The sequence below is a fragment of the Culex quinquefasciatus genome, chromosome 3 (genome assembly GCF_015732765.1).
Source record: "Culex quinquefasciatus strain JHB chromosome 3, VPISU_Cqui_1.0_pri_paternal, whole genome shotgun sequence".
Classification (NCBI taxonomy): domain Eukaryota; kingdom Metazoa; phylum Arthropoda; class Insecta; order Diptera; family Culicidae; genus Culex; species Culex quinquefasciatus.
In genome coordinates this window covers 74,073,842-74,094,291 of record NC_051863.1, presented here as the reverse complement: position 1 = coordinate 74,094,291, position 20,450 = coordinate 74,073,842, and the positions used below count along the sequence as shown (strand labels likewise).

General features: G+C 35.3%; 2 protein-coding genes across 3 annotated transcripts in view; both read left to right on the top strand.

Moving 5' to 3' along the window:
* Positions 1-20,450, top strand: part of LOC6039236 (acetylcholine receptor subunit alpha-like 1) — a 232,809-nt gene that overhangs the window by 177,704 nt on the left and 34,655 nt on the right. The window lies entirely within an intron of this gene.
* LOC119770053 lies at positions 5,030-6,816 on the top strand. Of its 2 annotated transcripts, XR_005278633.1 has the most exons (5): positions 5,030-5,105; positions 5,235-5,311; positions 5,640-5,779; positions 5,836-6,022; positions 6,193-6,816. XR_005278633.1 is itself a non-coding variant. In XM_038264194.1 (4 exons), exons 1-3 carry the CDS (start codon positions 5,163-5,165, stop codon positions 5,919-5,921), a joined length of 375 nt encoding a protein of 124 aa, XP_038120122.1. In that variant the 5' UTR covers positions 5,160-5,162; the 3' UTR covers positions 5,922-6,022; positions 6,193-6,816. The 2 variants fall into 2 exon arrangements, 1 of the variants encoding a protein (XP_038120122.1); XM_038264194.1 differs by lacking the exon at positions 5,030-5,105 and having other exon boundaries at positions 5,160-5,311.

Here is a 20,450-nt window from a genome sequence, read left to right as displayed (position 1 = left end):
CCTGCTACTAAAAGTTTATGATCTGTTTTTATATTTGTCCATCTACCTTTCACATATCTAACCCTAATATCATGCAATTTAGAAATTAATACATGATCAATTTGACTTTCTCTGTTCTTATTTTTCCATGTAACTTTAACATTGAAGCCAATTTTTGAAGAAATATTGATTAAATCATTTACTTGTAAGAATATTTTGAACTCCTCACCATTCTCATTACAATGAGCAAACCCTAACTCATTACCTAGAAAGGAGAAATCTTCATCATCTAATGAGTCAAAACCTATTTGAGCATTCCAATCACCTAATAAAATAACTCTATTCTTAAACTTGTTTTGCCTCAAAACTGATCCTAACTGAGAAAAAAAATTAAATGCTTTCTTGTTAGGACCATGAACATTATATAAAATAAATTGTAACTTTTCATGAATATAAACACCAGCTGAAATAATAGAACTACTAATCTCTCTAACTTTATCAATTCTTATATTGCAATTTTTCCTCACCAAAAATGCAAGACCTCTAACTTTATTTTGAGATTTATTTGAAACAAACCAATCATAATTCTTAGTGGAAAGTAAATTACCAGGAACATTAACCTCTTGAAGAGCAACCAAATCAATACCCGACAACGAAAGTGATTCATCAATTTCAATCCTTTTTTCCTCACGCATACAACCTCTAACGTTTAACGATCCTAACTTAAAAATCCACTTTTCTTTTTTACCAACAATCTCGTACAAATCCTTATCAACAGAACAAAAATCACGATCCATATTACCCACATTGCCGGAAATATTAGCATCATCTTCAAACGACACACCATCATAATTATGAACATTATTATTTGAAACATCAATAACATCACAAATGGAATCATTCGCATTAACGACACCAATCAAATTATCTTTCAAAAAATCATCTACATTAACAGGAACAAAAACATTTACATCATTTTCATCATCGGAAACTACAATAATATCATCCATTACATCTTCCTTATCACCTACACATGATTCTTGAACAAAATTCATACCAGGATCATCAACATTTAACACACCCAAAACACTATCATAATGATTTTTAATAGGAGATCCATTAAAGAATATAGTAAGAGAATCAAAAAACAAACTATTTACATTCCCAAATATGATTTTAGGAGAATCACTCTGATAAACAATAATATTTCTGTTAAACATAATGTGAACTGCCATCAAAACTTCATTACCTCCCCAACTGGACATCGTTCTAACATTATTATTGACAAAATCATCAAAATTCTCAGTAACAAAGGATTCAAACATGTTTCTATTTGACAACATAAAATCCGCAATGTTGCTCCTAAACTCAAAAATAAAATCTAAATTAAAATCAAAGGAATGACCAAATCTATTCAACTGATCAATCAATGCCCAATACATACAATTTCCATCCATACCCGAATAAAATTATATGATGATTTGTATTGTCAAAACCATGAAGTTACAATAGATATTATAATATTTATGGTAAGTTTATGGTTGATTTTTTTTAACTTCATTGGAATGATGATAAAGTTATCGTAGATTTTATGGTTACAGCAAATTTCATGGTTTTGTTATTGGCAATGTTATAAATTGAAACAATAAAACTACTGTACATTCCATGAACACAGCAAATATTATGGTTTTGTTATTGGAAATCTCATAACGCATTTTTTCCAATTTTTGTTACAGTAAGTTTAATTGTAATGTTATAGTTGCATAGTGTGAACTTTTTTGAACGATTTTTTTAAATAAAATATTAAAATATTAAAATATTAAAATATTAAAATATTAAAATATTAAAATATTAAAATATTAAAATATTAAAATATTAAAATATTAAAATATTAAAATATTAAAATATTAAAAATATTAAAATATTAAAATATTAAAATATTAAAATATTAAAATATTAAAATATTAAAATATTAAAATATTAAAATATTAAAATATTAAAATATTAAAATATTAAAATATTAAAATATTAAAATATTAAAATATTAAAATATTAAAATATTAAAATATTAAAATATTAAAATATTAAAATATTAAAATATTAAAATATTAAAAATATTAAAATATTAAAATATTAAAATATTAAAATATTAAAATATTAAAATATTAAAATATTAAAATATTAAAATATTAAAATATTAAAATATTAAAATATTAAAATATTAAAATATTAAAATATTAAAATATTAAAATATTAAAATATTAAAATATTAAAATATTAAAATATTAAAATATTAAAATATTAAAATATTAAAATATTAAAATATTAAAATATTAAAATATTAAAATATTAAAATATTAAAATATTAAAATATTAAAATATTAAAATATTAAAATATTAAAATATTAAAATATTAAAATATTAAAATATTAAAATATTAAAATATTAAAATATTAAAATATTAAAATATTAAAATATTAAAATATTAAAATATTAAAATATTAAAATATTAAAATATTAAAATATTAAAATATTAAAATATTAAAATATTAAAATATTAAAATATATTAAAATATTAAAATATTAAAATATTAAAATATTAAAATATTAAAAATTAAAATATTAAAATATTAAAATATTAAAATATTAAAATATTAAAATATTAAAATATTAAAATATTAAAATATTAAAATATTAAAATATTAAAATATTAAAATATTAAAATATATTAAAATATTAAAATATTAAAATATTAAAATATTAAAATATTAAAATATTAAAATATTAAAATCTTGATATGTTCTTACTGAAAATTCAATAATAATCTGAAATCATTAAATCCAACCAAAAACAAATTCAAAATATGAAAAAACAAACATTTCAGAAATTTCAAATAACATTTTTTTCAATTAAAGACAATTTCAACAAAAATCTGAAATTTGGAAATATGCAGAATTGAATACTAATTTTAATATTAAAGTTTTATAATTTCAATAGCTCAAAAATGTTAACATACAAAACGAATGTACAAGTCGAAATTCCAAAAGTTTGAAAAATCGGAAATATAGAACATTAAAAAAAATTAATAAAATCTAAAATGAAAAATTAAGATTCTAGAAATTAAAAAAAAATTAGAATTAAAGAATCAAAAATTTAAAAATTAAAAGATTTAAAAACTTACAAATTTAAATATTTAATTAAAAAAAACTTTAAAATTAAAAATTCAACAATTTTAAAACTTAAACTTAAAAAATTTGGAATTTAAGCATTTAAGAATTTAAGAATTTAAGAATTTAAGAATTTAAGAATTTAAGAATTTAAGAATTTAAGAATTTAAGAATTTAAGAATTTAAGAATTTAAGAATTTAAGAATTTAAGAATTTAAGAATTTAAGAATTTAAGAATTTAAGAATTTAAGAATTTAAGAATTTAAGAATTTAAGAATTTAAGAATTTAAGAATTTAAGAATTTAAGAATTTAAGAATTTAAGAATTTAAGAATTTAAGAATTTAAGAATTTAAGAATTTAAGAATTTAAGAATTTAAGAATTTAAGAATTTAAGAATTTAAGAATTTAAGAATTTAAGAATTTAAGAATTAAGAATTTAAGAATTTAAGAATTTAAGAATTTAAGAATTTAAGAATTTAAGAATTTAAGAATTTAAGAATTTAAGAATTTAAGAATTTAAGAATTTAAGAATTTAAGAATTTAAGAATTTAAGAATTTAAGAATTTAAGAATTTAAGAATTTAAGAATTTAAGAATTTAAGAATTTAAGAATTTAAGAATTTAAGAATTTAAGAATTTAAGAATTTAAGAATTTAAGAATTTCAGAATTTCAGAATTTAAGAATTTAAGAATTTAAGAATTTAAGAATTTAAGAATTTAAGAATTTATGAATTTAAGAATTTAAGAATTTAAGAATTTAAGAATTTAAGAATTTAAGAATTTAAGAATTTAAGAATTTAAGAATTTAAGAATTTAAGAATTTAAGAATTTAAGAATTTAAGAATTTAAGAATTTAAGAATTTAAGAATTTAAGAATTTAAGAATTTAAGAATTTAAGAATTTAAGAATTTAAGAATTTAAGAATTTAAGAATTTAATAATTTAAGAATTTAAGAATTTAAGAATTTAAGAATTTAAGAATTTAAGAATTTAAGAATTTAAGAATTTAAGAATTTAATAATTTAAGAATTTAAGAATTTAAGAATTTAAGAATTTAAGAATTTAAGAATTTAAGAATTTAAGAATTTAAGAATTTAAGAATTTAAGAATTTAAGAATTTAAGAATTTAAGAATTTAAGAATTTAAGAATTTAAGAATTTAAGAATTTAAGAATTTAAGAATTTAAGAATTTAAGAATTTAAGAATTTAAGAATTTAAGAATTTAAGAATTTAAGAATTTAAGAATTTAAGAATTTAAGAATTTAAGAATTTAAGAATTTAAGAATTTAAGAATTTAAGAATTTAAGAATTTAATTTCCTAATTTATTGATTTCCTAATTTCCTAACTCCCTAATTTCCTAATTTCCGAATTTCCTAACTTCCTAATTTCCTTATTTCCTAACTTCCGAAATTCCTAACTTCCTAATTTCCTAACATATTTACATATAACCTAATTTTCTTATTTTCTTTATTTTACCTATTTGCTAGTATCATAATTTCCAAATTTCCTAATTCCCAAATTTCCTGATTCCCAAATTTCCTAATTCCCAAATTTCCTAATTCCTTAATTCCGTAATTTTCTTATTTCCTTATTTCCTAATTCCTTATTTCATAATTTAATAGTTTCCCAAATTTCCTTATTCCTAATTTACAAATTTCCTAATTCCTTAATTCCCTGATTTCTTGACCACGTTCCTTCCGATCTGCATACTTAGCTTAAACGAACGCACCATGACTGAACTTGGCAACGCTCACCAAACGAACGCACCATGACCAACGCAGCGAGCTGTCAAAAATTTTCACTTGCGTGCGTGTTCAATCACGTTGGTGGTGGCCGCGGATTTATTTGAGATTTTCAACGTGGGTCAAGTAGTGTGATTGTGAAAAGGATCCTCTGTCGTTTAATCGTGCGGGTGGCCGTACCGGAACAGCTCCTAAATGGCGGAATGAGCAAATCTGGGTGAGTATTTGCTGTTTTGTGAAACTTGAAAGGGCGGAATCCCAGCAGGCATTTTTCATGGCCTGCTTTTTGTGTTTCTCTTTTTTACCGGGATTCAACACAACGGAGGCGCTCGTTTTGGAAAAGAAGGCCCGGCTCCAGCTGCGGACTTTCCCGGCCGCCGTCATGACGTTCCGGGTGTTGGTTCTGCCGAGTGACGGACCAGGGTGAGTTTGAAGTGTGGTTGTTTCTTGGGACATTTTTTCTACGCTATTGGAGGAGGACAGAGCTACGGCCCAGTATTTTCAATTCTGAAACGGTTCTCGATTCGGATTCCGGTTCAAACGTAACAACCCAGTCAGTTCAACTTGAGTTCTGAAACGAAATTCAATTCGAATAGTTAACAAATCCTGTTCCAAACGCTACAACCGGTTCCGTGTTCGTGGAATCTCACTTTGCAGCACTTGCAGACATTTTCCTTGGCCTGCTTGAGAATAAACAAACAAAAAAACTTTTTTGCTGACTATTTTTTATTATTTGTTTTCGTTATTGCAGGGACTATTTCGATCGTGGATTAAGGATGAGCCAAGTAATGCTGCCGGGGAGTTTCTTTCCGGATGAAATCAATGGAAACAGTGCAACAATCTCATCCACGGGTCAACTGATCACCAAGAGGGCAATCCTACTGCAACCAGGTAAGCAGGAGCGGGGGAAGACAGAAAGCGGAGTATTTACTGTTCAAATTCCGCAGGCTGCTTGTTTGGATCGCCAAATTTTCCCTGGCCGTTTCCTGGAAGGCGTTGCTACAGATGCGAAAAGGGTAGACCGACAACGTAGACGGAGTTCCTGTGGTGTTGGTGGTGACAAGAGGACGAAATCAACCGGAGCCTTCGCGCGAACCTGGCCGATTCGATGATGGCGGACGGATTTTCATAAAGGTTGTCGCTGAAAAATTGCAAGAGCCCAGCAGTTCAATTCGAATTTGGAAACGGAATCTAATTAGATTCTAAATAGAAACCGTTTCAAACGCAACAACCGGTTCCGTGTTCGAACCGGTTGTTGCGTTCGAAATGGAACCTAATTCGAATCTAATTTGATTTCGTTTCAGAATTCGAATTGAACTGACTGGGTGGAAGAGAAACCAAAGCCAAAGTTTGTAACACGCACCAACACGAACACAAACGTACACAGCTTTTTGGGCCAATACAATAAGAACCATAAAAATACTGTATTTAATTATATATTTCATTGTCCATATTCTTTTTTTACAGTACAATTTAGTGGAGAGAAAAAAAATAAATAACATAAAAATACAATAAAACTTACTGTAGTTATTATTTATTTCATTGTCCGATTATAGTTTTTACAATATCATTTAGTATGGGAAAATCCATGAAGAACTGTGAATTTACTGTGCAAACCATAGTAATGGTTACTGTATTTATTATAGATGCATGATGTTTTCTATGGTTTGGGTCAATTTTTTGACGGAAAAGGCATCAATGAAAATACGGTAGAATGTATAGTATTTGGTTTTTTTTGTATGGGGAAAAGTCGAAATTTTTATGGTGACTGTGCCTAACAATACCCCTTTTTTATAGTAAATTCCCAAAATAAGATATATTCTATGGTGAAAAAACATAAAGGCTACTGTAGAATCATGGTAAAAATAACCATAGAATTTATCGTGTGATAACCATAAAATCTACTGTTGGTTTATAGTAAATCTTTATGCGGGTATTCATTTTCTTTATCCGCAAATTTACGTTATTTTCAAAGCAAGCTGCAAAATACAATTGATCCAAATTAACAACTGAATCACTAATAAAATTATTAGAATCACACAAATCAGTTACAGGAAGAACCGAAACATCAGATACCAAATCAAAATGTTCCTTTGAATCAGGTAGAATGCTTAAAACACTATGAAAATGATAACTATCTCTATCAATCAGAACAAATAATTTCCAGTAATCACCATTGACAAATTCACTCAACCTGTATACTTTAGGTGGAGCATCTTTAGAATAAACTACAATACATTTCTTAAACATTGCAGCAATTATCCACAACATATCCATACTCAACAAAATATCACAATTCAAAATTTCACAAACCAAGTCTTTGAGAGTTGAAAAAATAATACCGAACTTAAAAAGTACATCATACACAGAACCATTAATCGATATAAATGATGCTACATCCTTTCTAAACTGAGAAATATCATTCGAAGAAAACTTCAAATTATTTTTCCTTCCATGAATTTGATCCAGCAACGCTTTAATTAAATTATCATTCCCAAACTCAATGAACTTTACCTTCACCTTATTCTCCAAACCAAAAACATTAGTCCAAAACCACTTACATTTACGACGAATTTTATTGTCAAAAAGGCAAACATTTGAAGAACATTCTTGAAACTCAAAAGTAACGTCCTCTTTCGTTGAATCAATAGTTAAACCACAAAATTTAATGTCCAAAATACTTCCAAAAATCAGACTGCCCGCTTTATGCTGTGTAAAAAGTAATATATCAAATTGTTTGCAAAAATCAACATCAAGTTTGATTTGTGCTGGAAATTTGCCAACCTGATAAATAAATAAATCAGCTTTAAAAATAATACCAACTAACTGAAGCGTTAAAATTATATCATCATTTATCCCAAAACCCTTTAGATTGAAACAATTTTCCCTTTTAATATCAGATACGTTCTCATTACCAAAAAAAACCATCGATAATAAATTTCCAAACCCATCAATAGATAAATTTGCAAGACGAAAAGCTTCACTGTTACGACTAATTTGGTCAATCAACGAACTGTATAATGAGTTTATAAAAAATAATTTGACAACCACCTCCAAGTTATTAAAAATTTTCGTAGCAATTTCCATTTTAAATAAATTTGTATCAACCCAAAACTTTAAAACCTTGTATCAAAAATATAGCCCAATAATCGGAACGTACTCACCAAAATTTTGCTTCAACCTCTTCAAAACCAGGAACGCTTGAATTAATAACAATCCCAACAGTAGGCACTTGCAATAACAATCCAAAATTAGACAAAAAATAAGTTGCTAAGCAACCCCCAAACAACATAAAACTTTCACAATAAGAAAAAAGTTAAAAAATAAAAACCAAGTAAAACCAAAACACATTAAAAATTAACCTTCCCAGCACTAGAACAATTTGGCAAATCCACAAAATAGTCAAAATTAACTTGAAACACTTCCTTAAAAACGTTTTTCCTTTCACTCCAGATTGCTACAGATTCTTCCTTCTTCTCAAAATTGAACTTCACCCCCCCAATCTTCTGTCTAGCTTTTCTCCCGATCTTGCTTTCAACCGGACAGACTTCGGCCGGGAGAGGCTGTCACCACCGGGACTTCTATTCTCCAGCCGCCTCCAAAAGCTCCTTCCACCTTTAACCTCCGGAGCCTGGCCGGAGCCGGAGCCCTTCAACCCCTTTTTTCTTCGGCAAAGTAAATTTCTTCCTCTTATTCACTTAAAAACTAGAAGGTCCAACTTGACCACACAAAAAGCAAAAAAAACAAACCGAAATCCAACCGGAATCCGGAAACCGGTACCGTTAAAACTCTTCAAATATTAAAATTCGCGATATGACGGAAGACGATAAAATCACCCGGAGCAAATTTTCAAACACCCGTACACCAGCAAAGCCAACTTCGATTTTTCATTTTTTGCAAATCAAGTTTTATTGACAAAAAGTGAAATTAAAAATCATTTAAAAAAAATTTGACCTTGTATCATTTTTTTCAGTGTAGTCCATATCCATACCTACAACTTTGCCGAAGACACCATTGATCAAAAAATTCCTTCAAAAGATACAGGTTTTTGTAATTTCACATATTATTTTTGTATGGACAGCTGCCAAATTTGTATGGAAAATTATATGAACAAACTAATGATGCAAAATGGCTTCTTTGGGCATACCGAAGGCACCAAAAAAGTTTCAGCCGAATTAAAAAATACAGAAAAAATCGAATGACCGAAATCTCAGAGAATTGCTCAGCTTAGTTCTTTTTTCTTCCAGCGCTCTTTTAGGTTTGCCTAGTGCTGCCATTTGTGACGCAATTTTAAGTGAACTGGCATCACTGGCTCACTCAGACAGGCGCTGCTGGTGGTGTTGGTGGCCACCCTGTGTTCTTTATTTACCTTCGCTTCTCGTTCGGTTTTCTACAGCCTTCGATTGGAATGGGTCGCCAAAATGCAAACGTCAAAATACTTGACGCGTTTGTTTTTTTATGGCGCTTGCTAATTATTTACATGTTTCGTGATTATTTTTCAAAGTGAGTAACTAACTAATGTTCAAAAGAACATGTTGCCAGTAGTTGGAAGCAATTTCATATCTTATGCGCAATGAAAACGTTAGCGTAAGTAAAAGATATTGATTGCAACTTTCGTTAAGAAGTAAAGCTCTCTTCTTGCATGCAAACGCAAACGTATTTGTTTTTTGTTTCTGATTTTATATAGAGGTACATAATCTCCAAATTTAAAGTCGATTTCTCTGATTATGCCCACATTTACTGATGTTGAACATTGCATACATTATGCTCGAATTTAGAATTTTATAAAACCGGTTCATCCTTTGAGTTTTATTTTGGGAGCTAAAAGTTTATTATTGGAAATAATTACTTTTTCACTCGAAGGCTGTGATAATACCAAAATACATACATACATACTAGTCTTCAAAATTCGATCGTCATTTCAAAGGGCTTGAGTTGGGCCACAATGTTCTTACAGTAGATTTAACCACATTTCGTCAGCTGTGTGCTATCTTGTGACATAGATTATTTTGGTCGAAAATGAGTTAATGATGACGTTTTGCTATACTTAACAAACACTACAAGATGCTTTAACCCGATTTACGAAACTCGCTTCCGTTTCCCGGATATCACAATACACACTTGTGACATAGACCAATCTATCATCAAAATGATCGTGCACACTTATGACACGTCATAGGGGAAATATACCCATTTTAATCACACTAAGCCGTTCGACCAAATCTCATCACTTTTGCCGTTTTCCGCTATTAAATCAACATTTTCAGATGTATCAATAATGAAGAGTTGTTTGCTCACTTTAATTTGAGCTAATTATTACTTTGCAACAGTCAAAAACACTTTATTTAAGCTGTAGGGTAGAGTAGTCATCAATGAGACACGGAGAACAATGATAAAATGGCTCTCACAAGTCGTAGTTTCAACAAAAAAAAACGAAACTATTGGCACTACGCCCCCCGGGGCATGGCCTTCCTCTAACGTGGGATTTCTGCTCCAGCGCCTCTGACGAGACAGGAGAAACCGGGACCGACGTTTTACTTCACCATCCGATAGAAGCTCAGTGGATAAGGCGGGAATCGAACCCGCGTCTCATAGCATCATCGGGATCGGCAGCCGAAGCCGCTACCCCTGCACCACGAGACCAATCAGGCTCATATTTGGGGGAAAGTTGTGTCTACTGGATACACGTCTGCCATATAAGTGGCTTTGGTTATGGACGCTCCCTTGAAAAGTAATTCATAAATGTTTGATTCTGGGATGTAAAAGTAAATTATGGACAAAAAATTCTTTTTCGCTCGTAGGCTGCCATTTACACCAAAACTAATATTTCTTCAAATGTCTTTCGACGTTCCATAGGGATTAAGTTGGGCTACAATGTCCTTTCATTAGATTTGGCCAAAATTTAGAATACACCCAGAATCCAGGACTGTCTCATTGTTTCCCACTCTTTTCAGCCCATGGGTAACAATGAGACACTTTGATTTTTCTTCAATAAACTTTTCAAAATCGATGGAAATCTTTCAAAACATGAATTAAAGGTGATTTTTGGCATATTTATAGAGTTTAAACTTCATTTAACCAAAAATACAAAGTTATTTGGTATTAATATATGGATTTTACAAAATTCAAATACTTTTTAGTGAAACTTTTGTTATTAAAAATTTCATGTTCACAAAATTGCTCTAAAATGTTCAAGGCAAGTCACCTGCAATGGAACAATACAAAAACATGATGTTTTGCTAGAAAAATGTTGATTTTCGTAGAGTGTCTAATTGTTCCCCAGCTGTCTCATTGTTGCTGCCAAGTGCCTCTACAATGAGACAGTTGAATAACTCTGGCTGTAGATGTCGGATCGATCTCATATTTTGGTCAATGATAGAACACATTAAAAGAAAGATAATGCAACTAAAAGCTCATTAAGACATGCTGATGAAAAAATTAGAAAAATCGTTGAAAGTTGAAAACCAAAAGTGTCTCATTGATGACTACTCTACCCTATGTTTGTTTGTATGAAATTTCTGTGCACACTTGTGATACAATTTTTTACAATTTTACTTTCGAAACACACTTGTGACACGTTTTCAGATTTTTGTTTACATAATTTACTGTATCTTTTAACTGGTGTAACCAAATTAGTTGAAACATGGAGCGTTTGTTAAGAGATAATATACGAACCGATTGCTTTAAAAAGTTTGACTCTACCATTCATAGTTTTGAAAATATTTATCATCAACTTTAAAAATCGATTTACTCGAAAAGTACTAAATGGTCGTTGTCACAAGATAGCACACAGCTGACGATTTAAGGCTGTCTCATTGTTCTCCTCTCTTATGAACCCTTGGGTAACAATCAGATACTTTGATCTTTTTAATTAAGCTTCCGGAATTTAAGGAAATCTTCCAAATCATGAATCAAAAGTGATTTTTGCCATATTTAACTTCATCTAACCATACATTTAAAGTTATTTGGTATAAATAAACGGATGAAACAATACAAAACATGACATTTTGCTCGAGAAGTTTTAATTTTCGTTGCGGGTCACATCCCAAGTAACAAATGATATGCTTAGTATTCTTATAGGTTTTTATTAAAGTTTTAAAAAGTGCAATAAAGTATTACTACACCCAAAACTGGGCAGCGCTTGTCCGAGAGAATAATGGCCTCGAGTCGATAGAATAGTGGTACCACCCACGGACACAGAGAACACAGCTCGAAATTGGCGAGAGAATTATTCTATCGAGGTTCATTTGCAAAAAGAGTTCATCCGTCAAAACAAAAAACCAAAAGTGTCGACTACGGGAATCGAACCAGAGACCTTTGACACACTAACTCAATGACTTAACTGCCTCGGCCACCACAGCTTGGTGAATAAGGAGTGGTCAGATGTCAATGTATGGCACTTGTTGAAGATTTATTGTTTCAATTAACGAATGAACTCATTTGTTATGGTGGTGTGCGTTGGTAGCACTATTCTCTCGATTTTGGCGCTGAGCCCTCAATAAATTTTGAGGGAACGATTCTCTCGTCTCGGAATTTAGGGTGTAAGGCTTTGATTAAAACCTACTTGATTTATGGTCACAAAACTTAATAATAGTTTCAAGAAGTCTTCAAGATTATGTTAAGAATTATATATTAGGTTTTAATTTGGTTTTATTCCTTATACTTTAAACTATCTTAAAGATGTTGTTTTGTTGCCAAATAACTTTAACGAAGTCTGCCTTAAATCAGTCCCGTCTTCAAAGAGCATTTTTACAATCCTGTAAGACTTAAACTATCAGTGTCTCTGCAACTTCGTTCGGTGCAGAACGTGAAGCTGTTCCCTAAACAATTATTCATGAATATTCAGTTAGATTATTCATTGCTACTGTTCGGCACGACGCCGAATGTTTTGCCCGGATTTGCGCAACTGCCTCCCAGTGTACGTGAGTCCAGCCCTGCGTCGCTGTCAGCGACGGCGCTGCCAACGTGACAGCGCGAAACAACGCAACGACGAAAACGGCGCGAACCGAAGCGCGCGCAAACGGAAAGAAGGAGAGAGACAGAGTGGAAAATTTTCACTCCCGTTTCGAGACGCGAACGAGACACGTCGCGCAAGTGTAAATATGAATCAGAAATTTGAAAGTTTTCTTAAGTTAAAGGTGAAAAAGCTAGTCCCAGTGTTTTTATCACTCAAGAACTCCGAATACAGTCCACCCGCAGAATCCAGTTGGGGGATTTGGCCCCAACATTTGGTCACTTCGACCCGGATAGACATTGGCCTATCGATCAGACCGCCGGAGGTCGAATCGCCGCGAGTGTCTCGAGGAGGAAGAATGCTCCGGTAAGCAGAAGTCCGCGAGCAGTAATCCGGAAGACGTCGATTCCCGGAGGGCGTTCCACGCGGCCCGGAACAGCGTTGGAAAGAACCGTGAGTCTGTGTGGTGATCCAGCAGATCGACGGACGGAACGCGCGTGTGGTGGAACCAGCGGCGCGTAGTGCACCGGGAGCGGTCCCATAGGCCGCCGGAAGCACAGCAGTGAGCCTGAAGTGGTCTTTGGCCACCGGCAGGAAGATGTACGTAGTGATCGTTGCGAGGAAGGTGGTCCCATTGGCCATCTGAGCAAAAACAGTGAAAGTGTGTGTGTGTCGGCAAAACTGGGACGTTCGCGCCATTTTGTCACACAAGAAAAACAGAAGTGAGCGTCGACAAGAGATGAGCGTGCGTCGCCATCTTGTTGGACGAAGAAGACGTGTTTGTGTGTGAGTGTGTAGGTGAGATGGGCGTGCGCCGCCATCTTGCTGCACGAAAAGTGAAAGCCTCGGCGGATGCGGTCCCATTGGCCACCCCGAGCAGAACCGTGCGTGGAAGGTGGTCCCATTGGCTACCCGAGCAGAACAGTGCAAAGACGAAAATTGAAAGCCTCGGCGGATGCGGTCCCATCGGCTGTCCCGAGCAGAAGTGTGCGTGGAAGGTAGTACCATTGGCTCTGTGAGCAGAGTGGTGCGCAGAAAAGCCCTGACGGAGGTCCCATTGGCCACGTCAGGCAGAAGTTCCGACGGGTGGACCCGATGTCCACGCCGTGAAAAGGAGCTAGAAGAGTGGTCCCATTGGCCACAAGGTGAAGTGTCGTGCGTTGCTCTGTGAGCAGGGTGACGTGCGAGGAAGCCCCGACGGACTGGTTTCATTGGCCACGTCGGGCAGGAAGTTCCAACGGGCGGATCCGATATCCACGCCGTGAGAGGAACGAAGAGTGGTCCCATTGGCCACGAAGAAGCCCTGCGTCTGTGTGGTGAGCCAACAGAGCAGCGTGCTGAAGAAACCGGCGGTAGCGGTCCCATCGGCCACGCCGTACTCGAAGAAAAAGTGAGCGCGAGGCGCAAAAAACCCCGAGCAGAAGAGTGCTGGTGAGCCGGCAGCTCGAAGAAGTGATCCAGTGTGCCCAGCTGGAAAGAAGAAGAAGAACCAGTGCAACAGGACGCTGCCGCTGTCGTGTCGTCCTGAGCGCGGCCACAGTGGAGCAACAGATTCCTGCGCGAATCCAAAACATCAGATCCCGACAAGATGGAGCAGAAGTCAGCGCGTTCCTTGACCATCAAGCGAAACTTCGTCAAGGGTAAGATTTCGCGGGTCGTGGACAGGTTGAAGGCGTTCGAGGAGAACCACCAGCTGCCTTCGTTTGCCCAGATCCAAGTCTTCGTGTGGAACGTCGAGAAGTACTACGGCGAGTTCAATAAGGTTTGCGACGAGTTTAAGGTAAGCGACGCTGACGCTGGTGAACGCTTCAACCACGACATCGAGTGGGCTAGAGTGGTGAGTCTGGTTCAGGAGGCTAACCTGCGGATTGTAGCCCTGAACAACGCACTGCTGTCTCAGCCCGTGCATGCCGCTGTTTCCGAGCAACTGCAACAACCGGTCTCGAAGGAAGAGGCCAACCAAACTACGCTTCCCACGACCGAGGCTCGTGGCGAAGGTGATGGCTCCGGAGCCGGCGATGTTCCGGGTGCAGCGAACGCCGAGAGATGCCAAGCCGTTGATCGAGAACCAGGTGCACCTGACACCAAGGTAGGTGCCCATTCTGAACCCTGTTTGAGTCCGCCCATTTCGGACAGCGAGCGCTCGAACACCGACTGCTTCCCGGTCCGTGGAGATCCAGTCAAGCAGAATCAACACGAAGAGTCGAACCCTGACCTGAGCAGCCAGAAGAGGTTGCCAGGAGAGTCTCACGAGCCTGAGACTCAACCCGCAGAACACGCGATACTGCCACCCGAGGAACCTGAAGTGGTTCCGCACGAGTCCTCGTCAGATGACCGAGGTAGTGCCGAGATAAACCCCGGCCTGTGCAGCCGCCAGTGGTTGCCAGGAGATTCTCGCGAGCCCGAGAATCGACAAGAAGAGTCGCCTGAAGAACCGGCAGTGGTTTCGCATGAGTCCTCGGCAGCAGAACGAGGTAGTGCCGTGTCGGACGACCCAGAAGCTGCCAGCTGCCAGCCAGCTGAGCACGTCGACATTGTGCCAGACGTAGACACGAGCCAAGCAGTGCAAGAAGGTGCATTGCTGCCAACTGAGCCTGACGTAGCGGACAACAAGAAAGATGCACATCCCAGATGCACCGAACCAGCAAGATCCAGCGTCCAAGTGGTTTGGACGACGAACCAGAACGCGAGGAAGGCCAACAAGAACATCGAAATCGACCAGCGAACGTGTACGAGCCACGAGAGCGCTACGTACCGGTGCAGCCAACGGACCGAGCTGCACTACAGATGCTGCGGTGACAGCATTGCACGGTCAGCAGGAGCTGACTGTGCGAAAGAACCCGGAAGAGCCGCGGAGAAGTTGGCAGAGCCTGCAATCTTCAGCAGTACCACGAAGAGACCCCGATTGGTCTGGGACCCAGGCGTGGAGTTGAACGCAGCGCTTCGCTCCACACAACCGTAGACGACCACCACCATGCCAGCAAGTGCAAAGGAGTTGCTTGCTCGTCTGGACGCTATGAACCTGGATCCGCCAGCGATCGACGGAGTCTCCGAGTAAGAACGACCGACACCGATCCAACGTGTTGGTGAACCTGATGCCGTGACGCCTCAACCCGGGGGGAGAATGTTCGGCACGACGCCGAATGTTTTGCCCGGATTTGCGCAACTGCCTCCCAGTGTACGTGAGTCCAGCCCTGCGTCGCTGTCAGCGACGGCGCTGCCAACGTGACAGCGCGAAACAACGCAACGACGAAAACGGCGCGAACCGAAGCGCGCGCAAACGGAAAGAAGGAGAGAGACAGAGTGGAAAATTTTCACTCCCGTTTGAGACGCGAACGAGACACGTCGCGCAAGTGTAAATATGAATCAGAAATTTGAAAGTTTTCTTAAGTTAAAGGTGAAAAAGCTAGTCCCAGTGTTTTTATCACTCAAGAACTCCGAATACAGTCCACCCGCAGAATCCAGTTGGGGGATTTGGCCCCAACAGCTACGTTCAAGGTGTAATAAAAATGGCTTTTTGTTGTTTCTTATTGTGTTTTAGTTTTGATGAAAAGAATAATAAATAATATTTTCCTGAATGGTTCTTACATTGTGGGAAATAATTCTATATTAAAAGATAATAATTTGAATTTATTTCCGATAAAGTGTGCTTGGTTGATAGTTTTCGGGGAACACGTCTGGAGCATCATTTGGAAAGGTCGCAAAAGCATTTTGATAGATGGAACTGTTTTGCAAATTCTGAAACAACAGGTAACTATTTAACAAAACCCGTAGTGTTAAAAGGTAACCGGGAAGCCAGCTTTTGTTTTGTGAAAATGTTACCTTTTGTATCGAAACTTGTAAAATAGTTCCAGCAGTCAAAATGCTTATCCACCATTTTCCCGTGTTGTTAAAGACTATTGAGATTTAACAAGGACTGGCATAAATACTTAAGGTATACAAAAGGCTATCCATAAAACTTTATATTCCTAAATTAGTCTTCAATAAAACCCATCAGATCTAGTTTTCTGTATTGTTACGCCCAATAATTGACAGTTGCGCTCCAGGTGTCATTTGTGCTATTGTTGCATTTTTCTGTATTTTTTTGTGGATGACTATTTCAATCAATAATATGGTCTTTTTGTGCTGTCTACTTGTGTAAGTGAAGTGAAAAGTACAAAAACTGCGGTGAATGTTGCGACGATCACTTAACAATAGTGATAATAAGGACAGTGTTTATAAAGCTACACGAATAAAGTTGCGTCAGTTGGTTCTTCATTAAGTGATGTGTGTTCATGCTGTGTGTTTTTAGAATGAATAAATATCGTTAAAAAGCAAAAAACCTTTCTGTTTTTTTATTCAGTTATTTTGAAATTCAATTTCTCCACAATCGAAGGCGATCTACTTGCAGCTGAAAAAGTTGCATGTGCTACGGTCCTGCCATGTGCGATATAATCTTGTAGAAAACCATGATAAAACATTTTGGTTCTGATTAAAGCCCTTATAAGTATTTTATAAATCTGGTATGTTCTGGCTAGTTTTGAGGCAGAACTGCTCAAGAATGAATAGATTTAAAAAATATTTGATCAAGAGCATTTATACTTATCCAATTTCGCCATATTGCTGAGAGAAGCAAGGGGCAAAAACCGCAGCCATATTGAATTTGGAAGCAACAACAAGCAAAAATTATTAGTTTTTGAAAAAATCTCAACTTTTTTTCAGAGAATTGAAAGTGCTCACACTAATTTTTCGAGCTATCTTTGAAAATTGGTCGATGATTTTTTTTGGCATAATTGTTGTGGCTTATCATAAGTATAAACTTCAACAAATATTTCTTAGTTACAATAAATAATATTGCCAAATTATTATCATCTGCCATCAGTCATTGTATTTGCGTATAAGAATAATTTATTTTAATCAAGTAAATTTTTATGTCATTCCCTCTGATATACAACCTTTTGGTTTTACTGCAAAACAAATAAATAAATGGGTAATTCTCTACCAACTCACACGAAATCGGGAAAAGTTGCCCCGACCCCTCTTCGATTTGCGTGAAACTTTGTCCTAAGGGGTAACTTTTGTCCCTGATCACGAATTCGAGGTCCGTTTTTTGATATCTCGTGACGGAGGGGCGGTACGACCCCTTCCATTTTTGAACATGCGAAAAAAGAGGTGTTTTTCAATAATTTGCAGCCTGAAACGGTGATGAGATAGAAATTTGGTGTCAAAGGGACTTTTATGTAAAATTAGACGCCCGATTTGATGGCGTACTCAGAATTCCGAAAAACGTATTTTCATCGAAAAAACACTAAAAAGTTTTAAAATTCTCCCATTTTCCGTTACTCGACTGTAAAAAATTTTGGAACATGTCATTTAATGGGAAATTTAATGTACTTTTCGAATCTACATTGTCCCAGAAGGGTCATTTTTTCATTTAGAACAAAAATTTTTATTTTAAAATTTCGTGTTTTTTCTAACTTTGCAGGGTTGTTCTTTAGAGTGTAACAATGTTGTACAAAGTTGTAGAGCAGACAATTACAAAAATTTTGATATATAGACATAAGGGGTTTGCTTATAAACATCACAAGTTATCGCGATTTTACGAAAAAAAGTTTTGAAAAAGTTACTTTTTGCGTTTCTCTTTGTTTCGTCGTCCGTGTCTGTCGCGGGTGACCATGAACGGCCATGATCGATGACGACCAACTTTTTTAAAACTTTTTTTCGTAAAATCGTGATAACTTGTGATGTTTATAAGCAAACCCCTTATGTATATATATCAAAAATTTTGTAATTGTCTGCTCTACAACTTTGTAGAACATTGTTACACTCTAAAAAATAACCCTGCAAAGTTAGAAAAACACGAAATTTTAAAATGAAAATTTTGTTCTAAATGAAAAAATGACCCTTCTGGGACAATGTAGATTCGAAAAGTACATTAAATTTCCCAGAAAATGACATGTTCCAAAATTTTTTACAGTCGAGTAACGGAAAATGGGAGAATTTTTAAAACTTTTTTAGTGTTTTTTTCGATGAAAAATACGTTTTTTCGGAATTCTGAGTACGCCATCAAATCGGGCGTCTAATTTTACATAAAAGTCCCTTTGACACCAAATTTCTATCTCATCACCGTTTCAGGCTGCAAATTATTGAAAAACACCTCTTTTTCGCATGTTCAAAAATGGAAGGGGTCGTACCGCCCTCCGTCACGAGATATCAAAAAACGGACCTCGGATTCGTGATCAGGGACAAAAGTTACCCCTTAGGACAAAGTTTCACGCAAATCGAAGAGGGGTCGGGGCAACTGCTGTGTGAGTTGGCGGAGAATTACCCAAATACTTCATGCTCTGATATAGCATTCAAGAATAATTACAGACTTCAACAAAACCTTTTTCCAAGCCAAGCAGTTTTAATCTTGTTTTGAAGAGCTCTATAATGTATTTATAAAGCACACATTAAAACTGGTAAGTTTTAACATGCTCCTCAAAAATACTCTTGATAACCTCCTAAAATGGTCCATTTTGGCTTTAATGTTGATTTAACTGGTATTTAACTCAGCATGTAGGACCATAAAGCATTTCATTTGAACTTTCTTAAGAATTCTACATAAACTCTTTGAGACTATTACAAAACTGAAATTGTTACTTGGGATAGTTCCTGTCAAGTGCGTCAAATGAGTTAGTTGAATTACTCTGGTTGTAAAGGTCGGATCGTTCTCATATCTTTGAACAGTTGGAGGGAAAAAAACAAACAAAAAGTACATTGTAAAATATTTTTGTAAAAATACAAAAATCATTTGAAGTTAAAAACCCGAAAGTGTCTTGTCAATGACCTTATACCTGTTGATGGTGAATCAATATTTACACAAGGTGTTCAAAAATCACTAAATCATATGTTAAAATTAAAATTAAATTTGATGCATTTTGGACAGTTTTGTTGTTGATGAAGCAGATTAAAATTTACTTCAGTCAAAAAGTTTGAAAAACTTCAAATCAATTTGAACTTCTTGAAACAATTCTAAAACTATCTTTTGGAAGCAAACACAATTTTTAACTTCTATTTCCTTAGCGGGACAGTAAATTTGCACCCCCTCCCTTTAAACATGTCTCTTTGTTTCCATCCTCAGCTTTCTGCCCAAAATCCTTCGATGCCACAGGGGGGAAAAAAGAAACTGATCAACCCTTCCGCATGACTACAGCCACAAAAAGAAGCATCCAGTATCCCGAAAAAAAAGAGCCACCGCCGGCAAGGGAAGATTAAATTCAGTCAATTTTCGATGTCATTTTTCTTCCTTCGGAACAATATTATCGTCGCCGACCGAAAAACCACCAACTGGCCAAATGGTGCGGTTCGGACCACCGCATCCTAGCGGGGCCTTAGTGCTTTAGAGCAGCAGGACGATAGAATAATTTATGATGCTAATATTTTCTTCGGTCTTTGCTTGGCTCAGTTTGAAGAAACTCTCCTGGCTTCTGGCCACATCCCTGAAAAGTGGCCACAGTCCGACCTATGTGGCGAGCAGGTACGAGATGCTAGAAATTCGAAATGGCGGAAGAAAAGGAAATTCTTGGAACTTGGGTTGGGTGAATGACCTTATTCTTAATGTCTAGTAGTAATTCAGCTGCAGTACTC